Raw genomic sequence first — 23,664 nt, 5'->3', positions numbered from 1 at the left:
TGGTGGCGCATGCCTGTAATCCCAGCTACTCAGGAGGCTGAGGCACGAGAATTGCTTGAACCCGGGAGGCAGAGGTTGCAGTGAGCTGAGATTGTGCCACTGCACTCCAGCCTGGGAGACAGAGCAAAATTGTCTCAAAATAAATAAATAAATATTCACTTACAATAAAGAGAAGCACTATCTTATATCCAGTAGCCAGTCAACAGTCAATCTGTTATTCCTGGAGGTGGGATAAACTAAAGAAAGCATGGCCAAAGCAAATTAGGGCTACTGGGAGATATCCCTGAACACCCTGGGACCATCTGAGATAATCACACTGGCCTGGACTCTGTGGCTTATCCAGTGAGACAGCTCCTACTGATAAGGACACCTAGCTTTTCAATGACTTATCACTCTTGTTCATTACAGGAAATTAATCTATACAGCTGCATCTTGTATGTCCCAATTGTGTTTCCATAGGGGGTACCCCAGCCTTTTAAGGTAAAGAAAGAGACAGAAATGGTCCTAAAAAGGATACAGCTGTCTTCCAACTTCAGGCTTTATTGGCAAACTCCTTTTCAAAAATAAAACAAAAAAAAAAAAAAAAAAAAAAGGAGAGCATAATAATCACTTGCCATTTGTCAGACAGCCCCAAAAGAAGCAGCTAAACTCTTTCCTCTCCTTCCGCTTATATGGCCCTCCTCCTTTACCGACCCTTTGAGCACCTCTTTCACCAACCACCTGTCAAAATAAAGCAAGCCATGGATCTTTCAAAAACTGACACTGGAAAGAAGCCGTTGGATGATTTCTTTCCAGGACCCGTTGAAAGATAAAAGATGAGGCAGACAATTTAAAAGGCGAGACTGTACCCTCTGGATCACAAAGCTGTAAGCAGACAAACCGTGGAAGCCAATGACACAGGAAACGCCCTTTGACCAGAGACAGACACTAGGCATAGCAAAGTTATTTTCAATAAAGAATAAGAAACTGAATTAAGCCATTTCACAACTAATAGTCATAGAATCATTTCATTGTAAAAAAGTGGGAGAGGAGGGAGAATGGAGGGTTATTACGAGCTCCTCCTTTTAGAAACAATGACACTGCTTTCTAGGAAGTTCTGTTCAGATGACAAATGTTTTAGGAAAGGTTTTGTTTGGGGTTTCTTTCCTTTGTTTTATTTTTAAAAGTGAGACACACAGACATGTGGGAAACCCTTTTCCAATCAAAAGGACAGAAGAACCACAAGAAAAGGCACTACCTTCAAGCAACTAATTTGTAGTTTAGGTTTAACCCCTTCTCCCACCAGCCAACAGTTTAGCTGTTTCTGGGAATATTGCTGAACTAGGTTTTTAGAAACCAGAGTAGATGCAGGTTCCTGGCCAGAACTAAGAAAGGGTGAATCTGGGAAGTGCTTAGAGGGAAAAAAAAAAAAAAAAAAAAAGAAAGAAAGAAAGAAAAAAAAAAAACCTGAACTCTCAGAATTAATGCCCTGGGTTCAACTTCACATTTCCTTCGCTCCCCCACACACTTCTAAACAGAGGAATTTGGCATGTGCTGATGTTAGACTAGGCTTTAGGCATAAAAGGGGAAAGTTTCCTTCCTTTCAACCTTCTGAAAGAAAGATTATTAAAAAAAACAAAATGTATCATAAAATTGAACTTAAGGAAGTTATTCAACAGAAGCCAAACACACAGGAATGATCATTGCTGTATTCCAATATAAAACCAAACACACAAAAACACACATTCAAAACACCAAAAACAATCTAAATATCCATTTGTGGTACATATAATAGATTACAGTACATTAGCTTAAGGGAATATTATTCAGCCATTTGCAATTTTTAACTGTATAAAACCACAAAAGCATTTTTATAGTTGTTATACTAAAAACAGCATATACACCCAGTAATACATACTACAATTTAAGCCATATAAAAACATATGCACGCCAGGCACAGTGGCTCATGCCTGTAATCCCAGCACTTAGGGAGGCCAAGGTGGGCAGATAACTTGAGGTCAGGAGTTGGAGACCAGCCTGGCCGACATGGTGAAACCCTGTCTCTACTAAAACTACAAAAATTAGCCAGGCATGGTAGCGGGTGCCTTTAATCCCAGATACATGGGAGGCTGAGGCGGGAGAATCGCTTGAACGGGGAGGTGGAGGTTGCAGTGAGCCGAGATTGCACCATTTCACTCCAGCCTGGGTGACAGAGCAAGATTCCATCTCAAAATATATATATATATATATATGGATTGGATCGTGATATGTAAAACATACAGAAGTTACTCTTATCACCACTGTATTCTATCATCTCTTCAACTGGAAAACATTTATCCTACCATAAACCATAATCTCTGGAGTTCTAATGACAGTATGACAACTCTTAGTGCCAGGTACAAAGTCCTGAGAGCAGAGTTGATCAGGGCAAGGAGAAAAGTGGGCTGAAGAGAAGATGCTGTCCAGCTCACCCCAATTATTTCACTTCCAAGTTCTAAAGTGGCTTCAGTACACAGGTTCTTGCTTCCTCAGTGTGCAACTTTTTCCAGGTTTCTGGCCACTGGAGGTAGCTGTATTTATTATTGTCATCATGGTGTTGGTAGCTACTTATCAGGAGAACTCTGACTCAGAGACTAAGAGATATGATCTCATACAGAAGAAAGAAGCAGTTACCACTAAAGACAGAAAGAGTTTGATTCTTTAGTCTAAAGACCCAAGACAACTCCATGGACCTAAAAGCCTGACTTTCTCACCTGTTGTTTTGGTTGATCTTCTATTGGAAGATCAGTAGAAGAAATGGTCATGTGAAATTATGTTGACAACACTGATTATTAAGCTGTTTAGTGTCGTTTACATAACAGCCTCCATAAAACATTCTTTCTAGATTGAGCAACAACAAGAAAATACCTTGCCTGAAGAGCTCTTATGTTTCTTTTTATCAGATAAACAAAAAATGCATAACCAGTTAGTGCTCCTGTTTTACCCAGCTACCCGCAAGCCCACAGTTCATTCACTGTAATAGCCTTTCAAAATTCTTTACTCCATTTAAAATTCTCCACTCCATCCTCCATCTTTTTTATTTTCTGTTTACATTAAATGGGTTAATCTACATGATGCGTTCAAAATAGGCCCATAGTGAGTGCTCAGTAGCTGTTACCTATTGTTATTAAAATAATAATAATTATCATCATGATTGTAGGAATCCTATTGAATATGATTAAATAATTTTAAGTAGATAGGGCTTATAATATCTTTAAAATTTTTTGGCCAGGCATGGTGGCTCACGCCTGTAATCTCAGCATTGTGGGAGGCCAAGGTGGATGTATTACCTTAGGTGAGGAGTTCAAGACCAGCCTGACCAACATGGTGAAACCCTGTCTCTACTAAAAAAAATACAAAATTAGCTGGGTGTGGTGGTACATGCCTGTAATCCCAGCTACTTGGGAGGCTGAGGCCTGAAAAAAAATTTGAGGCCTGAAAAAAAATTATCAATATTGACTGATTAAAAGAAAACAAATATTAGGAAAAGAAGAGAGATATGAGATGAGAAAGGAGAGCTCTGGTTTACAATAAATTGTCTGAAAAGGAAAACTGGCACAAAGTCAATTGCTTCAGTGGACAGAATTCAATATAACTAAGAAACCTAAGTTATATGGTATTAGAAGAAATCTTCAATACTTTACATTTACTTAGTGTAAAATGCTGTTATTCTTTCTTAATGATCAAATTTTTCCTTCATTTCAAAAGAAAATGACTATCACAACTGAAATACTTTAAAGTACAAATTAATGGTCCCTAGGAAACTGCCTGCAGTTGAGGTTATACTTTCAACAACAGCATATACTACTAAATATACAACATTAGAAAAATTCAAGGTTTGACACAACCCTCTGATCACACATCTGGTAACTGTTGAAAATAGCGATAAATTCCTTTACCATCAATTTTTGCTCAGAAAACTACTTAATACTTGAGGCAATTTATATTTGGCAAATGTAGCATCTAAATCTACATTCCCTAAATGTCACCCCAGGAAGCCACAAAGCATTGGCATAACACTCATGCATGTAACAGAGATTCAAAGACATTTCTGAAATCAATAACTGCACCAAATGCAATCATTTCCCTTTATTCTTAGTGATCAGCTTGCATTTCCCTCACATTAAAAACACATCTCATTTTTTTTAGTTGTTTTTCCTTTCTGAAAAACATGAGGATACAACAGCTGCTAGGACTTCAAGAAGAAAAACAAATATCCTGTCCTAACAGCTGAGTTGCCATTAGTCTCTCGTTAAATTGGTTGATTACAGAAATGCCTTCTATAAATTTGACTTATTGGAGGGAATATAGGCTGAATTATACAGTATTTTAAAGAAACATGAACTTATCACTTTCAAACACGAAGTGACCACAGGAAGTATTAGCAACTAAAGCAACTTAAAGACCTACTTTAATAAACAGATATTTTTGTAATTAACACAATGGTTTCGATTAAAATGGTTGTTCCTGAGGTGTTTGGGAAGAGTCTCTTTCCCTATGTAGGTGTTAAACATTTCCTGATATAATATTTACACCATTTATTTGCTTAACAAATCTTTCATTACAGACCCAGCAGAGAGATAAGCATGCTTATCCCCAGAATCTCATTGTATATTACTTCATTCTTGAGCTTAGAAGCTAACCAAGAAAATCTCAGCACTCCAAGAGAAACACTAAAAGATTACTGGTAAAAATGGCAAATGCTTTGTCTGTTTCTAAACTAAAGCAGAGGCTGGGCGCAGCAGCTCACACCCGTAATCCCAGCACTCTGGGAGGCCAAGGCAGGCAGATCACTGGAGCCCAGAAGCTCGAGACCAGCCTGGGCAACACGGCAAAACCTCGTCTCTACAAAAAATACAAAAATTAGCCAGGTGTGGTGGCACACGCCTCTAGTCCCAGCACTTTGGGAAGCTGAGGCAGGCAGATACTTGAGCCCAGGAGTTCGAGACTGGCCTGGGCGATATGGCAAAACTCCCTCTCTAGAAAAAAATATAAAAATTAGCTAGGCATGGTGGTGTGTGCCTGTGATCTCAGCTACTTGGGAGGGTGAGGTGGGAGGATCATCTAAGGCCGGGACGTTGAGGCTGCAGTGAGCTGTGATCACACCACTGCCCTCAAGGCTGGGTGACAGAGTGAGACCTTGTCTCAAAAAAAAAAAAAAAAAAAAAAAAAAAAAAAAAAAAAAAAAAGCAGAGACAATCACACACCCATAAACTTAAAGCTAGGTTTAGATAGTTAAAGATTGGTTTGCTCTGTCATAAACTCATGCAGCTCAGCCCACACCCTGAATCCCTCCTAGAAAATGGACCATTAGAACCATTAGAAGAGAAATTAAACACTTCTATTCTTAATCAAAAAACTTATCCTTATAATAATAGTAAGCTGAGGCCGGGCACAGTGGCTCACGCCTGTAATCCCAGCACTTTGGGAGGCCAAGGCGGGCAGATCACCTGAGCTCAGGAGTTCGAGACCAGCCTGGGCGACATGGCGAATCCCTGTCTCTACTAAAAATCCAAAACTCAGCTGGGCGTGGTGGTGGCTCACCCCTGTAATCCCAGCTACTTGGGAGGCTGAGGCAGGAGAATCACTTGAACCCCGGAGGCAGAAGTTGCCATGAGCCAAGATTGCCCCATTGCACTCCAGCCTGGGCGACAGAGAGAGACTTAGTCTCAAACGAACAAAATATAGTAAGCCTATAGTATTTAAAATAGGGCATAGACCATAATCTTCATATTTAAATTCATATTTAAAGTAGGGCCCACCTTAGTCTTCATATTTAAGCAAACTCGCCCCTTGCCTACAAACTTACTCCCAATTTACAACAAGGCAGTCGGTTCACTGCATTAAATAGAGAGGTTGGGGCTTCAGCCTTTGTCATGGCTATGCAGTGTGCCCTTCAGAAGAGGGGTCCACATTAGAAAATGGCTGAAAACACTTGCTTGTAACCCAAAAACACTGAGATGTCACAGCTACTCACGTATCTCTAGGTAAAATTGTCAGGCATCCAAGCTAGTGTCTCTATACATACCCTAGCCTCAGGGTTCCTCACTAGGACTTTGAATTTCTGAACAAACTAAGACATAGGGATCTATCAGTCAGGTGCCATGGCTCACGCCTGTAATCCCAGCACTTTGGGAGGTTGAAACGGGTGGATCACCTGAGGTCAGGAGTTCGAGACCAGCCTGGCCAATGTGGTAAAACCCCTCCTCTACTAAAAATACAAAATTAACCAGGTGTGGTAGCATTCACCTGTAATCCCAGTTACTCGGGAGGCTGAGGCAGGAGAATCACTTGAACCTGGGAGGTGGAAGTTGCAGTGAGACAAGATTGTGCCACCGCACTTTAGCCTAGGTGACAGAGTGAGACTCTATCTCAGAGAAAAGAAAAAAAATAAATAAAAAGAAATAGGGACCTATCTCACAGTGTTCATCTAAAATTCTGAAAAAACAATCTTTCTTGAAATACAGAAGACTCTGTTCTCAGAGCAGCAACATGTGGCAAGGAAGGTTCCTTCCCATCCTGTTATGATAACTGCTAGGACTTATCACTCAGGCTGCATTTGCTTACAATCCTAAACTCCCTGGCCAGCCTCTGCACATGCTCCCTGCACAGCCAGGACCCTCCTCTCCTTGAGACAACCTGCACATGCAGTCACCATTGATAAAGGCTTGGAGAGGGAAGGAATCTTGTTACAACTGACAGGTGCATTCCATCCACATTTTGCTAAACCAGAGTTTTACTACTGCAGGGCCAGAGGGCTTCATCTTGAGTCACTCACCAATCAAATGACAGTATTTCTGTGGTCTCTATGAAAACGAGAGTGGACTCAGACCTTTCATAAAAGCCTAAAGGCTTTAGCACTAATTGTCTGGTTCCTCTGCAGACCACCTAGAGAACAGAAAACAACAGTGCAAAGTGACACAAGCGTTAACTTTGCATTTCCCAGTGCCCCTGTAAACCCAATCCTTAAAATGATGGCCACAGTATTGTAAACAAATGTGAATCTGAAAGAGCCAGTCCTTCAAGGTGGATCCCAAGTGGTTAACTGGGCCTAAGTTTAAAATAGAACCAAGAGGTCATTTGCTAATGAAGGGGTGACACACTTCCTCTGAGTTTCCTGAAAACACCCACCTCTGTTTAACTTTGGGACTTTCAGAACTCCCCTGAAGCAACCAGTCAGAGCTCACCTGTAGCAACCAATCAGGGCTTACTTGTATCAACCAATCAGGGCTCAGCTGAGTCAACCAATTGGAATTAAGCAAATTTCAGTCTTTCATTTGCATAACACTAGTTTAGGAACCTGGGTGTGAACTTTCGTTCTAAAACCAGAATCCAGCCAGGCACAGTGGCTCACACCTGTAATCCCAACACTTTGGGAGCCCAAGGTGGGCAGATCGCTTGAGGCCAGGAGTCTGAGTCCAGCCTGGCCAACATGGCAAAACCCCATCTCTACAAAAATTAGCCAGGAGTGGTGGTGTGCACCTGTAGTTCCAGCAACTTGGGAGGCTGAATTGGGAGAATTGTTCGAACCTGGGAGGCAGAGGCTGCAGTGAGCCGAGATCACACCACTGTACTCCAGCCTGGGCGACAGAGCAAGACTCTGTCCCAAAACAAAAACAACCAGAAACCAGAATCCTCTCTTTGGTCTCTGGAATGTGCACTTTTGTTTTACACTGAAGGACGTGTCTCCCCAGTTTACAAACTGTTCACTGGAATGAAATCTTTTTCCTCCAAATTCCTTTCCAGAGAACTTTTGTTCACAATATGCAACCAGAGAAAGTGTTCCATGTAAGCCAGAATAACTCAGGCCTATCTTCCCTGCACCACTGCACAAGTGCTCTAGGACTCATCTCAGGATCCACTGCCAGAAACACAAACCCTGGCCATTCACTGGGGGCAGGAGCTTGTGATGATGTAAAAAGCACTACTCCTAGAAAATGAGAAGGCCTTATAGGCCCATAATGTTCAAGAAAACTATGCTTTGCCCTGATTGCCATTCCCTTACCCCACACCCAAGACCAAGGGCTTCTCCTTGGAAGTAGTTATCACAACTGTAACTAATTACCAATTTGCAGAATTACTGAATGACTCAATGTCTATCTCACCATTTAGACTGTGAGCTCCATGAGGGTGAGACCTGGCTTGTATCCTTTTTATTCACTGTTCTGTCACCAGTGCCTAGTAATTAATAGGCACTTGCTAAATATCTGCTGAATGAATGAATCCAGCCTAGGCATCCCCTTTCTACAGATGGCAGTTCATATGTATAATCTCATATTCAGAAGTCCTAAAGAGTCAACTATGCCCTCTGAAAGCTTTTTGCCTAAGAGCAACCTATTTGCAAGGAGTACTCATTCATGTATTCATTCAACAAACATTTTTGAGTATTAGCCAATGTGGTAGACATTGAGTATAGGGCAGTGAATAAAAGAGGCAAAGCCCCTGCCCACAGGTCAGGTGGTGATAACTAAGAAGAAAGCAGAGAGGAAGGAGGACGAAGTATATGAATATATGTGTGTGTGTGCAGGGGGTGGGGGCATGGGGGTATCCTATTTTATTTTTTTGGGGGAGGAGTATCCTACTTTATACAGAGACCAGGAAAAGCTTCTCTATTAAGGTGACAGGTAATCAAAGGCCCGAAACATGTGAGGGAGTGAACCATGCTGCTATCTGGCAGCAGGGTGTTCAAGGCATTGAAAATAAGAAGTGCAAAGGCCCCTAAACGTGCCTGGTGTGCTTGAAGGAAAACAGAGAGACCAACATGGCTAGAATGGGATGGGGCCTTAGATAAAGATAAAGCCTGAGAAGAGAAGACCTCGTGGGCTGGCACAGGAGAAGGCAGATGTGCTCATAAGCCTCGATTTTCACTCTGGTTGGCATGGGGAACCATTGGAGCATTTTGAGCAAAGCAGTGATATGATCTGATTTAAGTTTAAGAGAATACCATCACACTGACTGCTATGCTGAGAACACAGGCTGGCGAGAGCCAGAGCCAGAGAGCTAGAGCAGGGGAACTGGTATGGGTGACTGCAATAATCCAGACAAGAGGTAATGAGGGGTGAGACCAGGATAGTAGTCACTGAGATGGTAAGATGACAAATTTTACATATATCTTGAAAGCAAAGCCCTAAGGTAGAGATTATGAAACATTAGCTAAGCTGAAACATATCCCATCCAATCACCTAAATCTTCATTCAGATTACAAGAAAATTGATGCAGTCCCTTATTTTGGATGTTATTTCATCATTTGCTCTCCAACCTAAAGAATACAAGAACATCTTCTAAGACTGCCTCACTGCTTAATAATCCATTGACCTCCTACCAGAAGAGCCTCCCAGAATGTGTCCAGGCCCATCAGATCTGAGAGGGCAGAAAGAAAAGCTAGTTCCAAACCGGGGGTAAACAACAAGGCAGAACATTAACCAACCAGCCAGCTGAGGGCATTTAATTCAAATTCAGTTTAAAGTAAACTCATTTCACTACTCTCCTTTAAAAAACAATATCCCCATAAACACAAAGAACTAATCCTCACCATAGCCTCCAACATTCTGGTGACGCGTGATGTTTAAGGACCATTTCTAAAGTACACTGGTAAAAAGTTGTCTTATTTTACTTTTTAAAATCTTAACATGGGGAAATCGTCTATAATTAAGGCAATTTAAACAATAGTAGATAATAATTTGACTATAAATTGTAAGGAATGTAATGACTGCTTATTCTGGCACCAAAAAAACAAGACTTTCTGTGAAGTCACTGCCAAGAAAAATGATACTCCCACTCAGACTGGACCATTGCAAGTAGTAACTGCTAACCACATGCTTTACACTGCAGTTTGCAAGGACACAGTGCTTTGTTTTCATCTCTGACCAAACACTAGACTGAAAACTCAATGGAGACAAACATGTGGTGAAACAGAAACAATAACTGAAGGAAAAAAATATTCTGGTGGCTTAATGCTTGCTGGGATGACTACATCAAGGGTTTGGTGAACTAAGGAAACATCTACAATCCAAAAGAAACAACTTCCAGCCTGCTCTGGTAGGTAGAAGGTGAACAGAAGAAAGAAGACAGGCTTTAAGAGGCCTGCAAAAGCCAAACTGACAAAGTGGCTTTGTGAAGAAAGAACTAGCATGAAAAGAATGGCTGTGATGAAGCAGAGATCAAGCCCTGACCCAAGCCTCCAGGAGAAGACAGAAGTGAGCACCTAGTAGAAAGGCTGATGCAACAAAAAGGAGCAAAGGTAGCCTCTTCTAAAAGCACCTCTGAGTCCAGGTACAGTGGCTCATGCCTGTAATCCCAGCACTTTGGGAGGCCGAGGCAGGCAGATCACCTGAAGTCAGGGGTTCAAGACCAGCCCGGCTAACATGGTGAAACCTGTCTCTACCAAAATCAGCCGAGCATGATGGCAGGTGCCTGTAGTCCCAGCTACACAGGAGGCTGGGGCATGAGAATCACTTGACCCCAGCAGGCAGAGGTTGCAGTGAGCCGAGATTATGCCATTGCACTCCAGCCTGGGCAATAAGAGTGAAACTATGTCCCAAAAGGAGGGAGGGAGAAAGAGAGAGAGAAAGAAGGAGAGAAAGAAAGAAAAGAAGGAAGGAAGGAAGGAAGGGAGGGAGGGAGGGAGGGAGGGAGGGAGAGAGGGAGAGAGAGGGAGAGAGGGAGAGAGAGAGAGAGAGAGAGAGAGAGACAGAAAGAAAGAAAGAAAGAGAAAGAAAGAAAGAAAGAAAGAGAAAAGAAACGAAAGAGCACCTCTGCAGGCACAGCCAAGTTGCTGCTACTGTCTGAATGTCTGGAACAGACAGCATAAGAAGTAGCAATCATTTATCTACTGGGATTAAAATAAACCACATGAAATACTAAGCGCCCACCTCCAAGCAAGCCAAGAAAGAGCACCACACTCTAGGTTAAGGGGTAAGAAAACACGTTTTCCTTTTCCTTTCCTTACTTAGGCATCTAGTACTGAATGTATGCAAAAGTTACCAAAAAAAAAAAAAAAGGGATAGCTTAAAATAATTAGATTTATAAAGAGTTATCTTAGCCTGTTTGGGCTGCTAAAACAAAACACCAAAGACTGGGTGGCTTCTAAACAACAGAAATGTATTGCTTGCAGTTCTAGAGGCCAGGAAGTCCAAGATCAAGATGCTCCTCACAGAGGGCCATCTTCTCACCATAATTTCATGTGGCACAAGTGTCAAGGGTTTTCTCTGGGGCCTCTACATTCATGAGGGTTTACTTCCCAAAGGCTCCACCTCCTAATACCATCACCTTGAGGGTTAGGATTTTAACATATGAATTTTGGAAGAATATAGTAAGACCATAGCAGATATGAATAAAAATATCTCATCCTGGAATGAGTACAGAAGTAAAAAGTCATGCTTAAGGTTCTTGAGCACCTACCACCATGCCATGCAGTGTGATAAGAACCGGGGATACATGGTCTCTCAGATCTGGCATGACAGGACACATAGAGCTGCACTTTTTTTTTTTTTTTTTTTTTTTTTGGACAGAGTCTGACTCTGTCACCCAGGCTGGGGTGCAGTGGTGTGATCTCGTCTTGCTGCAATCTCTGCCTCCCGGGTTCAAGCAATCCTTGTGCCTCAGCCTCCCGAGTAGCTGGGATTACAGGTGCACACCACCACACCCAGCTAATTTTTGTAGTTTTAGTAGAGATGGGGTTTCACCATGTTGGCCAGGCTGGTCTTGAACTCCTGGCCTCAAGTGATCTGCCTGCCTTGACCTCCCAAAGTGATGGGATTACAGGCGAGAGCCCCACACTCAGCCGAGCTTTGCTTTTATTTAAGGTTCAAACAGCTACACAGTCAGAGACTATCCTTAACTTCTAGTGTTTCTTATGATTATACATTTACCTAGTTTGGTAAGTATTTACAAGGGAAATCAATATTCAAATGTGTCACCCTTAACTAGGAACCAACTGTTGTTGACTTCATGTCAAAATGTCAGTTTCCTAAACTGACCACAGCAGGTAGTACAGTACCAGGAACTAAGTCAAACTTGGATGTTCTAGAGGGCTTTCAAAAGAAGGTGCAGAGGGGCTGGGCGTGGTGGCTCATACCTGTCCCAGCACTTTGGGATGCTGAGGGATCACTTTAGGCCAGGAGTTCGAGACCAGCCTGGCCAACATGGTGAAAGCCCATCTCTACTAAAAATATAAAAATTAGCCAGACGTGGTGGTGCACGCCTATAATCACAGCTACTTGTAAGGCTGAGGCAGGATAATCCCTTGAACCTGGGTGGCAGAGGTTGCAGGGAGCAGAGATCATGCCACTGCATTCCAGCCTGGACAAAAGAGTAAGACCCTGTCTCAAAAAAAAAAAAAAGAAAAGAAAAAAGAAAAAAAAAGAAGGTGCAGAGGAACAAAATCATAAACCACAAGCTCTGAGGTGAAAAAGCCACTGAATTAATAATATATAATCATTAACATATTTTTTAAAATAAAAAGACAAAGTGACATGTAGAATGACTCCTTGTTGATCCAGCACTGTTGGGAAACTGGGTGCTCTAAATAGGTAAATGTGTAAGTTAACTAAATTTCCCCTTTTTTAAAGGGTGGTTTTCATATTTTGAATATTTCTAATAGAACTTTTTTTTTTTTCTTTTTGAGACAGAGTTTCGCTCTTGTTGCCCAAGCTGGAGTACAATGGCTCGATGTCGGTTCACTGCAACTTCCGCCTCCCGGGTTCAAGTGATTCTCCTGACTCAGCCTCCCGAGTAGCTGGGATCACAAGCGTGTGCCACCACGCCTGGCTAATTTTGATATTTTTAGTAGAGACGGGGTTTCTCCATGTTGGTCAGGCTGGTCTCGAACTCCCAACCTCAGGTGATCCGCCCACCTCGGCCTCCCAAAGTGCTGGGATTACAGGCGTGAGCCATCGCACCCAGTAATGGAACTCTTTCTAAAATGTACTTTCTGAACTTTTAAATCAGAATAAGCCAAACACCATTATTTAATACTATAATGAAATATACTACTGCCCTCGATAGTTATGGTTACAAAGGTGGCTTTGAGCATTCACCCATTCTAGGAGATCTCAAACTGCCAAGACCAGCAAGTTCTGGGTCTCCCGTTTAGCTTCTGGTCACCCTCCAACTGTCCTCTCTCACTTCTTCCAGATGTCAAGTCTCACCTGCCTCCAACACAATCCCTTCCTGTGATTCCCATTGGCCCCCAACCAGTACCATTTGCTACTTCTAATCTGCCATAGACTGGGAAACTGGATAACTGAAGCATTTTATCTTCTCACGTATAAACCCTATCTACCTAATTTGAATGCAAGCTCCTCAAAAGCTTGATTCCTGCTTGACACCTCTTGGAATCCCCTGCACCCAGCATACTGCTCTGGATACAGGAGTCATTCAATAATTGCTGATAATAAATTCTGAAGGCCTTTTCTCCACATAGAATGCATGGGCTTTATGACAGCTGTTTCCATCATTTGGCTTTTCTGCTTACTTCCACATTCCCAGCTGTGTTCTGGACGGTTACACCAGCTAGAAGCCTAGGGATTTACTGTACTTCTATTTCTTGATAAGATACTTGAAGAGAATAAACACATGGCAAAGAGGACATTAAAGTAAGGGATGAAGAGATTTTTTAAATTTTACCAATAAAGAAAAAGGGAAGAAGTATCACCTAGCATGTTGACACTTAATCAATAAATGACAGCAAGGCTGGATTCCTTTCTAATTCTTTCCAAAATATTCTCATTGTCCTTGTCTTATGTCTACCTGCAGCAAAGCATCACCCAGTTGTGGTTCACACTTATATCTTGATTGAAAATATTTTCCTCCATGTTTGACACACCTTTCTCTTAAATCCAAGTTAGCCAAAATTAAAACAACCATGCACTGAGTCTAAACTAAAGGCTTTATCTCAAACAACACTTCGTGATAAATCCTCATTGGAAAATTTAGAATAATAGAATCTCAGAGATGGAAGGGAACTAGGCCGGGCATGGTGGCTCACGCCTGTAATCCCAGCACTTTAGGAGGCCGAGGCGGGCAGATCATGAGGTCAGGAGTTCAAGACCAGCCTGGCCAACATGGTGAAACCCTGTCTCTACTAAAAATATAAAAAATTAGACAGGAGTAGTGGTGCACGCCTGTAATCCCGGCTACTCAGGAGGCTGAGGCAGGAGAATCACTTGAACTCAGGAGGCAGAGGTTGCAGTGAGTGGAGATCATGCCATTTCGCCCAGCCTTGGCGACAGAGCAAGACTTTGTCTAAAAAAAAAATTTTTTTTTAATTAAAAAAAAATCTACCATGGGCCAGGCACAGTGGCTCATGCCTGTAACACCAGCACTTTGGGAGGCCAAGGTGGGTGGATCACTTTAGGCCAGGAGTTCAAGACCAGCCTGGCCAACATGGTGAATCCCCATCTCTACTAAAAATACAAAAATTAGCCGGGCGTGGCAGCACGCACCTGTAGTCCCAGCTACTCAGGAGGCTGAGGCAGAAGGATTGCTTGAACCCAGGAGGTGGAGGCTACAGTAAGTTGAGATCACGCCATTGCACTCCAGCCTGAGTGACAAGAGCAAGACTCCATCTCAAAATAAATAAATTTTAAAAAAATACACACACGCACACACACATATCCATCCATTCATCCACCCATGGCCTCGTCCCTCCTGAAGAAAGTATTATTTCATTGGTATGGGGTGGTACCCAGGTATTAGTATATTTTAAAAGCTCCCCAGGCACCAGGTGGTTCAATTTCACCCCATTTTTCAAAGAGGGAAGAACCTCACCAAAGGTATTTGACAACTAATTTGCCAGAGTTAGGTTAGAACTACTCATTCCAATAAGCCATGTCTTCTCCACGTAAACTACTCCATCTACAACAGTGGAGTCTCTTCCCTCCTTCACTCTTCCTCTCTGTCTAACTATCCCCACCTATCTCAAAGTAAACATATTTTCTGAATATTCCTTGCCTTAGAATCCCATTGCATAATTTTTTAAAACCTAAATGATGTATATCTGTTTCCCTGTATCCTCATGCTTTTTTTTCTCACAAAGAACCCTGAGAGATCAATCAGGCACAGTTTACCCTTAAAGAAGCCATACTGCTTCTCTTCAGATAGGTTGGACTCAACCTACCCTTTTCACCATTATTATCACACAGGCCATCTTTCAAATCCCTTGCAAGGTTCAACTTCAATTCTCTGTCAGCCCACTTAATTTCTAGTTTGTACCTGAGCCTTGTCAAACCTAGTGGACTTCCCTCTTCTGGCTTAAACTCCTTCTATTTTGTGAAAGATGCCTTTTTCCCCGAAGCAGCCTCTTTTACTCTGCCAGTTAGTCATGCCGGGTTCTTTTTATCTTCCCCCAAGCAGTTGGTCTTTTTGATGTCTGGCACACATTTATCTGGGCTTCCAATAAGATGTTTTTACATAGTTTCCAGGCTTCCTGGAGGTTATTGACTTTTTTAACTCTCCCATTCGATTTTTTCCACTAATTTCTAACATTTGTTAGAGTTTCTTTTTCAAAAGTTGAATACCTGGCTGATGCAGCTCTTTGATTTTTCTCTCCCACCAGATTGCTGAATTAAATGCATCAGAACTTAAACATAATATTTCAAATTACCTCCAGGATGGAATCGCTTCATGAATTTTCTGCACTTTCATGTTCTCTATAGTAAGCAACAGATGTTTAACCAAGTAGATTTGAAAATGCTAGTTTTTACCTGTTTGTATTTTAGTATTCTGTTTATTTATATAAAATATTCTGATAACCTTCAAAGCTTGTGTTCTTCTTGGTAAAGACAATAAACTTGAGTTTTTTTGTGTTAAAAGGTAACTGATGCACACTGAACAAGCTCTATGTTCTGAATCTAATGTGGTAAATTTGCCCCAAATTGCCTAATCACAACAGTCTCAACTGTTCATTCTTTAAAGAAGTATATCTCAAGGCATTAAGAAAAACAATTTTGAATCTTTCTGAAAAAAAATCCTGGCCAGTGCAGTAGCTCATGCCTTTAATCCCAGCACTTTGGGAGGCCAAGGTGGGCGGATCACCTGAGGTCGGGAGTTCAAGACCAGCCTGACCAACATGGAGAAACCCCATCTCTACTAAAAATACAAAATTAGCCGGGTGTGGTGGTACATGCCTATAATCCCAGCTGTTCGGGAGGCTGAGGCAGGAGAATCCTTTGAACCTAGGAGGTGGAGACTGCAGTGAGCTGAGATCATGTGACTGCAATCCAACCTGGGCAACAGAGACTCAGTCTCAAAAAAAAAAAAAAAAAAAAAAATAGCCAGGCAGTAGTGGCTCATACCTATAATCCCAACTACTCTGGAGGCTGAGGCAGGAGAATTGTTTGAGCCTGGGAGGCAGAGGTTGAGATGAGGCAAGATCACTCCACTGCACTCCAGTCTGGGCGACAGTGAGACCCAGTCTTAAAAAAAAAAAAAAAAAAAAAAAAAAAAGCGTTTAGATCCAAAAGATTCCTAGGAGATCAAGAGACAGGCAGTATACTGCCTATCAAGGCAGTATAATCTCATTACAGCACTAGTGTCCTGACAGAAAACACAATAGAATTATCTATGTCATTCTCCCACTTGTTTAACAAATATTGCACTGACCTACCACATTTGGTACTCCTACCTACAGACAAGACCAGGAGTTGCCATCTTTGCCCTCAAGTTGCTTCCAGTTGAGGAGAGAAGACAAACACGTGCCTGCACAAACAGTTAACTATAATACAAGGCAGTTATGTACAAAGACCATGGATCTGGTTCCAACAGGGAATTAGGAAGAAGCAGGCACATAACCCTGGCAAGTTCAGAAGTGACTCAATGAAAGAAGTATAATTTGAGATGCTTGGAGCCACTGAAGCTCAAAGCACAGGAATGCTTCGACTCTAAATCGAAGCAGTGATGTAAGGAAATTAAGCTGTCGATGTTCAGGATAGAACAGGGAGTTAGGAGGCGGAGACAGACAAGAGGCAGGTAGACCAATTAAGAACTATTTAAAAGGGGAGTGTGCTGACAGACCTCCCTGTCTTTATCTCTTGCCTTGCCAACCCTTAACCCAAAGAGCCACTAGTTATCTTCCTAAAACAGCTTGACTGACGACATTCCCCTCCCTCAGAAACCCTCATTGGCTCCTCAATTGTATTGTCCAGGAAATACAATTTATATTCCTTCTACCATTAACGCTAGATTGCCTATGTCTGGGTTTGATCAGATGTGACTGGATCCTCTCCACTATAATGCGAAAATTGTGCTGTTTTGATGATGGTCCCTTACTAGTTGGCTGAAGGTCCTCCCATAGTTTATATCTCAACAACCTCTATGGGAATAAAGAAGGTACTTTTTTGTCTTACTATCTGTACAACATAGCATGAACTATACTCTAGAACAAATAAGACCTGGGTTCAAATCCCACCTCTGTCATTCACTAGCTATAAGATTGTGGACATATTTCATAATCCCTTTGAATCTGTTTTCTTATCTGTAAAATGGAGATAATTCTGATGTCATATGGTTGTTGTGGGTTTTAAATGAGAGAATCATGTAAGTTCCTTGGTATAGGGCCAGGTCCAGAGAAAGCATTCGATAGCTACAAACCCTTATCATGAGGCCAAAATACATTTTTTAAAACATAAATGAGAAAAAACCTCAGTGCTAAAACAGTTAAGGTCACTGGGGAGCCAGAGAGACTCACTTCCAACTGCCTCAGATTAACACCAATGTTGTTTCCCTTGTACAGATAACAAAAAAACTTCCTTTTTCATTCCTCAGTCTAGTCTCCAGTTAATCCTGAAATTGCATGTGACCCCACGTGAATCAAATAAAAAAGGAAAACAGTAATTATGCTGAATCAGACATTTTATATTTATATGTTTTAACCAGAGACTGAGCTGCAGAAGCCAGAACTTTTACTAAATTTTTTTTTTTAACATGTCCAGAAGATACCTCCTGTAAACTACTTGGGACAATTTCTACAGTGATAGGCCCTATGGTTCAATTTGACCCTCCCCAAGTGAAACACAGAGCCAAACTGATGATTCCAACAAAACAGGAGATCACAAATTCATTGCAAAATCCAATACATTACTTAAGGTGGGGAAGGGGGACTACAAATCTTAAAGACACATGCTGTGTGTCATATATAATCAACTCACTATTAGAAAGTATTGCTACCTCTCCAACACACATACACATGCACTTTTTTTCCACGTAGTCATAACAGCTTATGAGTCCTGGAATCCTTTGTGCATGTACATATGTATGTGTGTGTGTGGGCACATGATCATAGATGCATTGCTCATGAACACAAAAGGGAACAAGAAATAAAAACTCCAAAACTGCAACTAGGGCACAAAGTTCTGAGTATCATTCAATGTCATTGTGAAGAGGACCTTTGGCAAGTTCATGAACGCTTCTAACCCATTGCCTCACTCTTAAAAACAATTTCAACATAGATGAGTAATAAAATGCCCATTGTTGCATACCCTTTACCTTTCCTTTGTCTTTATGGAGGGAGGCATAACGAAAATGGTTAGATTTTTTAACTTATTATCATTAGCATTTTCATTTTTACTAGTGAACTAGCTTTACCCAGTTAATATTCTATAGTATTAGAGTCCTAAATCCCTTTTGTCTTTGAAATGCCTGGGCACTCCCTTCTTGTCATCTGTATCACTTGTATGGCACTTATCACCACAGTGTTGTATTCTAATTTTGTGTGTGCCTGGTTTATCTCCCTACTAACAGGAAAGGTCCTGGTGGCAGAAGCCCCTCCTGCCTTTCTTGCTGTCTCCACAATGCTGAGTAGAAGATACTGCACATAGTAGGAGCTCCAAAAACACACAGTCATTGAAATCTGAACAAAAACAACCTTTGTGTTAAAGATCCCTTTTGATCATGGCACCTGGGCTCAGCATTATTTGAAAAGTACAGGGGTCAAGCAGACAGGCAATGCAGGACCTCAGTTGGAAGCCCTGTCAGCATGATGTACTCCCTGACACCCTTGAGAGCACATGAGATTATCCTAACTATGATCATAAAGACTGAGACTCCTCCAGAACATGGAGTATTCTTAAAGCCTGTTCAAACCTCTAGAAGGCAAGTGCAAGGCCATCTGGAATAAAACATTAAACTTGGGCTGAGCCTGGGGTTCAATGAGCTAGGAACCCAGACTTTGTGATACTTCACCTGGAAAATGATCCTGGGTGTTTTGCACTGAAAAAAGCACATCCCCCATCCCTGGGAAAGTGCCTGGCAATTAATCCATTCAGACCTAGGCTGAATACAAGTCACTATATTGACTATCCCCCTTAAAAAATGACCAAAATTATCTGAGTGTAGCCCAGAGAAGACAAGGCTAATGTATGCATCTGGAGAGGCCAGGGCAATGGTAAAGATTATGCCTGTTTCTATACTGGCCGTCTAAAGGTATTTACTTGGGTCCGTCTGTGTTGTGACAGTGTCCTAGACTCAAATGAATGCCTCTAACACTCCACATTTTTGAGCCATTCAGTCATGCATTTTTGTTATTGTTGAAAGTGGTGCGAAATTGCACTGCATGAGCTAAAGTCCTTGGTGGTCTTCCAAGGATTCCAGCTAAAAAGGCACTTCCTTTGTTCCTCAGGAGAATGCAGTCCAGTAGGTCATTCAAAAGGGGAAATAAAAGCAGCAGCCCTGGGAGGGAGATGAAGGACAAGACAAAAAGAATAAAATGTTTTGGGTGTGAGCACATTAGCTTCCATTTCCTGCTGCTGGTCACTAATAACTCCCCTATCTTTGGCATGGGGGAGTGTCCAGATAGACATATATGCAAATATCCCTCAGGTGATTTCTGGGGATGATGACAATCAAAGGGAACACCCAGCACAGAGTCTCTGAGCACCCTTCAAGCTTCCTTTTTCCTGAGATGCTGGCTGGGGAAGATGCCCTGCCACAGCGAAAGACTGCACAGAGCAAAGTTGGGGAAACTGGGGAGGGCAATTTCACAACCCCACTCGCTGAATGCCTGCAGTCAATATCAAAGGCACATATTGTTTGCATGAGCAGAAGATGAAACCTTGTCACATTCCCATTAAGTACAGAGCTGCATCTACCCCTTCAAAATGTGGGAATGACAACTGTAACCTTCACGCCAATCATCTCCACTGTGCCCAGGCCCAAACTGTGCAGGGCACAAAGGCCCCAGGTTTGACCTGCAGAGCCCCCAAGCTTCAGCGGCTGCTAGTTCACTTCATTTTTTTTTTCTGGCGGGGCCTGAGGAAGGGAAAGAAAGAGGGCTTTTCAGGGCTCTACAACCAATAAAATCGTGCCGCTTTGAGGACATACTTGAGCTCCCGAAAAGACAGGCAACTGAAGGGCAAACAGTGTCTAATCAGTAGTGAGCATGTTATTTGGTAACTGCCAAGGTGCAGTGGGCGCCTGGGCTGCTCCAACAATTTCTTCGGTTCTATTTCTAGACAGATGCCAGTTACACTCCAAAAGTTCCCAACAACTTCCCTCAATTACCTTTGTAATTTATATGTAATTGATGACTGCACTTAATCTCCAAGGTTATTAATAGCCCTTCCAAAAAATGACCCCCAAATCTCCCTAAGCCTTTGGAAGCGCCTGGTTGAAATTACAGTATTTCCTTTGCTGGCTGCCCGCCCCACCCGGAGACCAGCACGGCAAGGCAAAGGCGCGCTCCACTCACTTCCATGAAAGGTTCGGAGTGGAGGCTCGGCCCCCCGGGCTCGAATCTCTCACTCCTCCGTTAGATTACGCTGGCCACCAGCCAGCTAGATTCATGGTGTTTTCTGAGCCCCCAGGGCGAACGGGCTACCTGCGCGGCCGGCGGAGCTGCGCGCAACAGTTGGCCGCTGCTAAGAAGAGAGTGCGACCCGGAGGGGACCCGGCCGGACACCGCCGCCGGCCTCGCTGGGAAGGACGCAGGGCACCCGCCGAACGCTGCCTCCCCAGCGCTCCGAGAGAGGCTTTCACAAATACCCCCATACACGCCCCCATCCCACCCCACCGGCGCCAAAATCCGGTAAACTTTTTCACAGGCTAAACCGTCTCTATTTGCATAACCATCTCCAAACTGAGATTCAGGTTTCCTGTAATCAGTCCTTTCAAAGGTCTGTAATTGAAAGTGCAATTAACCCTTAAAATGAGGTAAGAAAAAAGAAAGAGGAGAAAAATACTCCTCTGGTCCGATACCTTCCGGAAAGTAGGAGACTTCCCAAAAGTCAGGGTTTGGAGGGGTGGAGAGTAGGGGTAGTCGTTTGCTTTTTAAAGGCGACTTCTAAAGCCGTTGAGGCTACTAAAACTCCTAATCCGTGTCAGCGGTTCAAGAGAGGCGGGGAGAGAGTTTTAAAAGAACAACAATGAAACATCAACTCAAGTTCCACGTTTTCCGACCCCCAGAATCTAGCAAGCTCCGGAAGGTTTCCCTCCACCACACCCCACTGGCAACCCCCACCCCCACCCGACCTCTCGTGGTCACCCATACAACAAAGCGGGGCGTCCTATAAGGAGTTCAACCCGGAAAAGGCGAGGAAGCCGGTAACACGCACTTTGACGACCAGTATCCCCAGGGGCTTCCCGGGACGGCGAATAATGCAGGGGGGAGGCGGAGCGGGAGTGGGGAGCGGAGCGCGACAGTGGCACCGGGCAACCCGGCGGCTCCCCTCCACTCGCAGTGCTGGAGGCGGGGAGCGCCGCGCCGGCGGGGAACGTCCTGCGCCCGGGCTGCCTGGCTCTCTCGCTCGCTCCTGCTCTCTCGACTGCCCATTTCTCCCTCTAGTGTACCTGCGTCCGGCGCTGAGGGCGGCGGGGCGGGGGAAGGGGGTTGCAGCCACCTTCCCGAGGTGTCGGTCTCTACGCCCACCTCCCGGGGGTGCCCACCTACCGTTGATCTCGTGGAGGGGGGCATCGTTCTTGTTGAAGCCTTTGGACACGTAAAGACGTCGCACTTCCGAGCAACTTTTCGACTTGAGCTCGGCAGCCTGCAGCAAGGCGTTGAGCACTGCCAGGGTGCAGAGAAGCGCGGGCAAGCCGAACCGTGCCATGGTGCGGGCCGGGGCGGACGCGTTCCCACCTTTGGGATTGGACAGGAAGCGGCGCTACGGCAGCGGGCCGAGGGCTGGCGGAGTCGGGGACTAGCGAGTGGAGCTAGAGGGAGAAGGAGTTGGAGTTGGTGGAACAAGCGAGCAGGCGGAGGAGCCGCGGGGCAAAAAGTAGAGCTGGGCCTCGCGTCAGGCAACGGTCCCCGGTGCCAGGCGGCGGGCCAGGGTAAAAGGAGGAGAAGGAGGGCGTGGAGGCTGCGTGCGGCCCAGGGAAGCAGAGGCGAGGGCCAGTGACCTCGGGGTTCCGCGGGGCAGCGAACCCGGCAAGCTGGCTGGCCGGCGAGGCGGGGACGTGGAGAAGGAGGGAAGGGTGGCAGGCGCCGCAGGGACCGCAGAGGGTGTCGGCGGCGGCGGGCGTTCGCTGCGCGCGGCTTGCGCTGCCCTGCGCTGGTCCGCTCGTCCGGCTGGACTCGGCTCGGCTGACTCTGCCCTCCGCCGCGCGGCTGTGCCCTTCTCAGCTCTGCCGCTGATTGACTGGCCGGCGTGCGCGGCGACGCTCCGCAAACTTGGCCAAGCGGGCTGCACTCGGGGGGAGGGGGCGGGCGTCGGGGGGGCCGGAGACAGGCGGGAGCACGCTGGGCCGGGCCGGGAGAAAACCTGGAAGCCGGGTTGGATCCGGAGCGGTCAAATCCACTTCCTAGGGGGCCGCACCGGGCGCCCGGCGCTCCTTCGCATGACACGCCCCACCCGGCTCCTCCTTCCTCCCCTCCTCCTCGGAGGCGGGGAGCTCGCCCACCGCCCCCCAACCGCGAAGGGAAGGCCAACTACTCCCGGCTGAAGGGCCCAGGTTCTGGGGAACGGGACGGCCTGGGACTTGTCCCCGAAGCCCACGTCTGAGCCGCAGGCCTTGCGCGCGGCCACCTGACCCGCCGCCTATGGGCAAAAGCCGCGCGGAGCCCCTCCCGCCGCGATATCCGCCTCCCCGCTGCCATCCCGCACCCGCGGACGCTCCTATGCGCTCAGCTCCCGGGCTGGGCGGGGAAGGCGCATTATTCACATTGTTTCGCTGCAGGCAGCGGGGGGATTTGGGGCTCTGAGCGCGTCCTAGAGCCTCACCTGGTCTCCCCAGACCTGCTACCAATAGGACGGTGCTCGTGAAACACCAATTTGTCCAGGACCCCGTCAGGCATTCTCCTTTCCGCATTCGCAACACTCCACCCCCTCGACGCCACTCCCACCCCGACCCGGTTCTGCTACAAGTCTAACCGAACCCTGAAGCGGGAAAAATCCGCAACCGCGAGGTGAGGGGGCAAAGTCAGGGTTGACCGCAGAGATCTTGGAGACCATTTGGCCCAACCCTTCCTTCTATTAGGTAGGGGAACTGGGGCCCAGAAACGGGAAGCGACTTGGTAATAGCACGCCGGGGTAGGGGGCGTCCAGAACCCGGGACTCTTGACTCGAATTTCATGGAATAATGGTAGCCCAGGACCCCCAAACCCCCTACCCACTCAAGCCCCGTGAGAGAGACTGACACCCCTCTGGGACTCAGTCCCCACTTTTCCACCAGAAAACTGGAAATGGGCGAGACTTCCTATCTTGCAAGCTTTGT

General features: G+C 44.8%; 1 protein-coding gene across 1 annotated transcript in view; it reads right to left on the bottom strand.

The window, feature by feature from the left end:
* Positions 1-22,721, bottom strand: part of GPC4 (glypican 4) — a 118,508-nt gene extending 95,787 nt beyond the window's left edge. Inside the window, exon 1 of the mRNA XM_007992736.3 lies at positions 21,899-22,721. Coding sequence (XP_007990927.1) covers positions 21,899-22,058 — 160 coding nt within the window. The 5' untranslated portion in view covers positions 22,059-22,721. The remainder of the gene's footprint in view (positions 1-21,898) is intronic.
* Between the last annotated feature and the right edge of the window lie 943 nt (positions 22,722-23,664).

Source organism: Chlorocebus sabaeus, chromosome X (assembly GCF_047675955.1).
Source record: "Chlorocebus sabaeus isolate Y175 chromosome X, mChlSab1.0.hap1, whole genome shotgun sequence".
Classification (NCBI taxonomy): Eukaryota; Metazoa; Chordata; class Mammalia; order Primates; family Cercopithecidae; genus Chlorocebus; species Chlorocebus sabaeus.
This window is presented reverse-complemented; position numbering and strand designations above follow the sequence as displayed.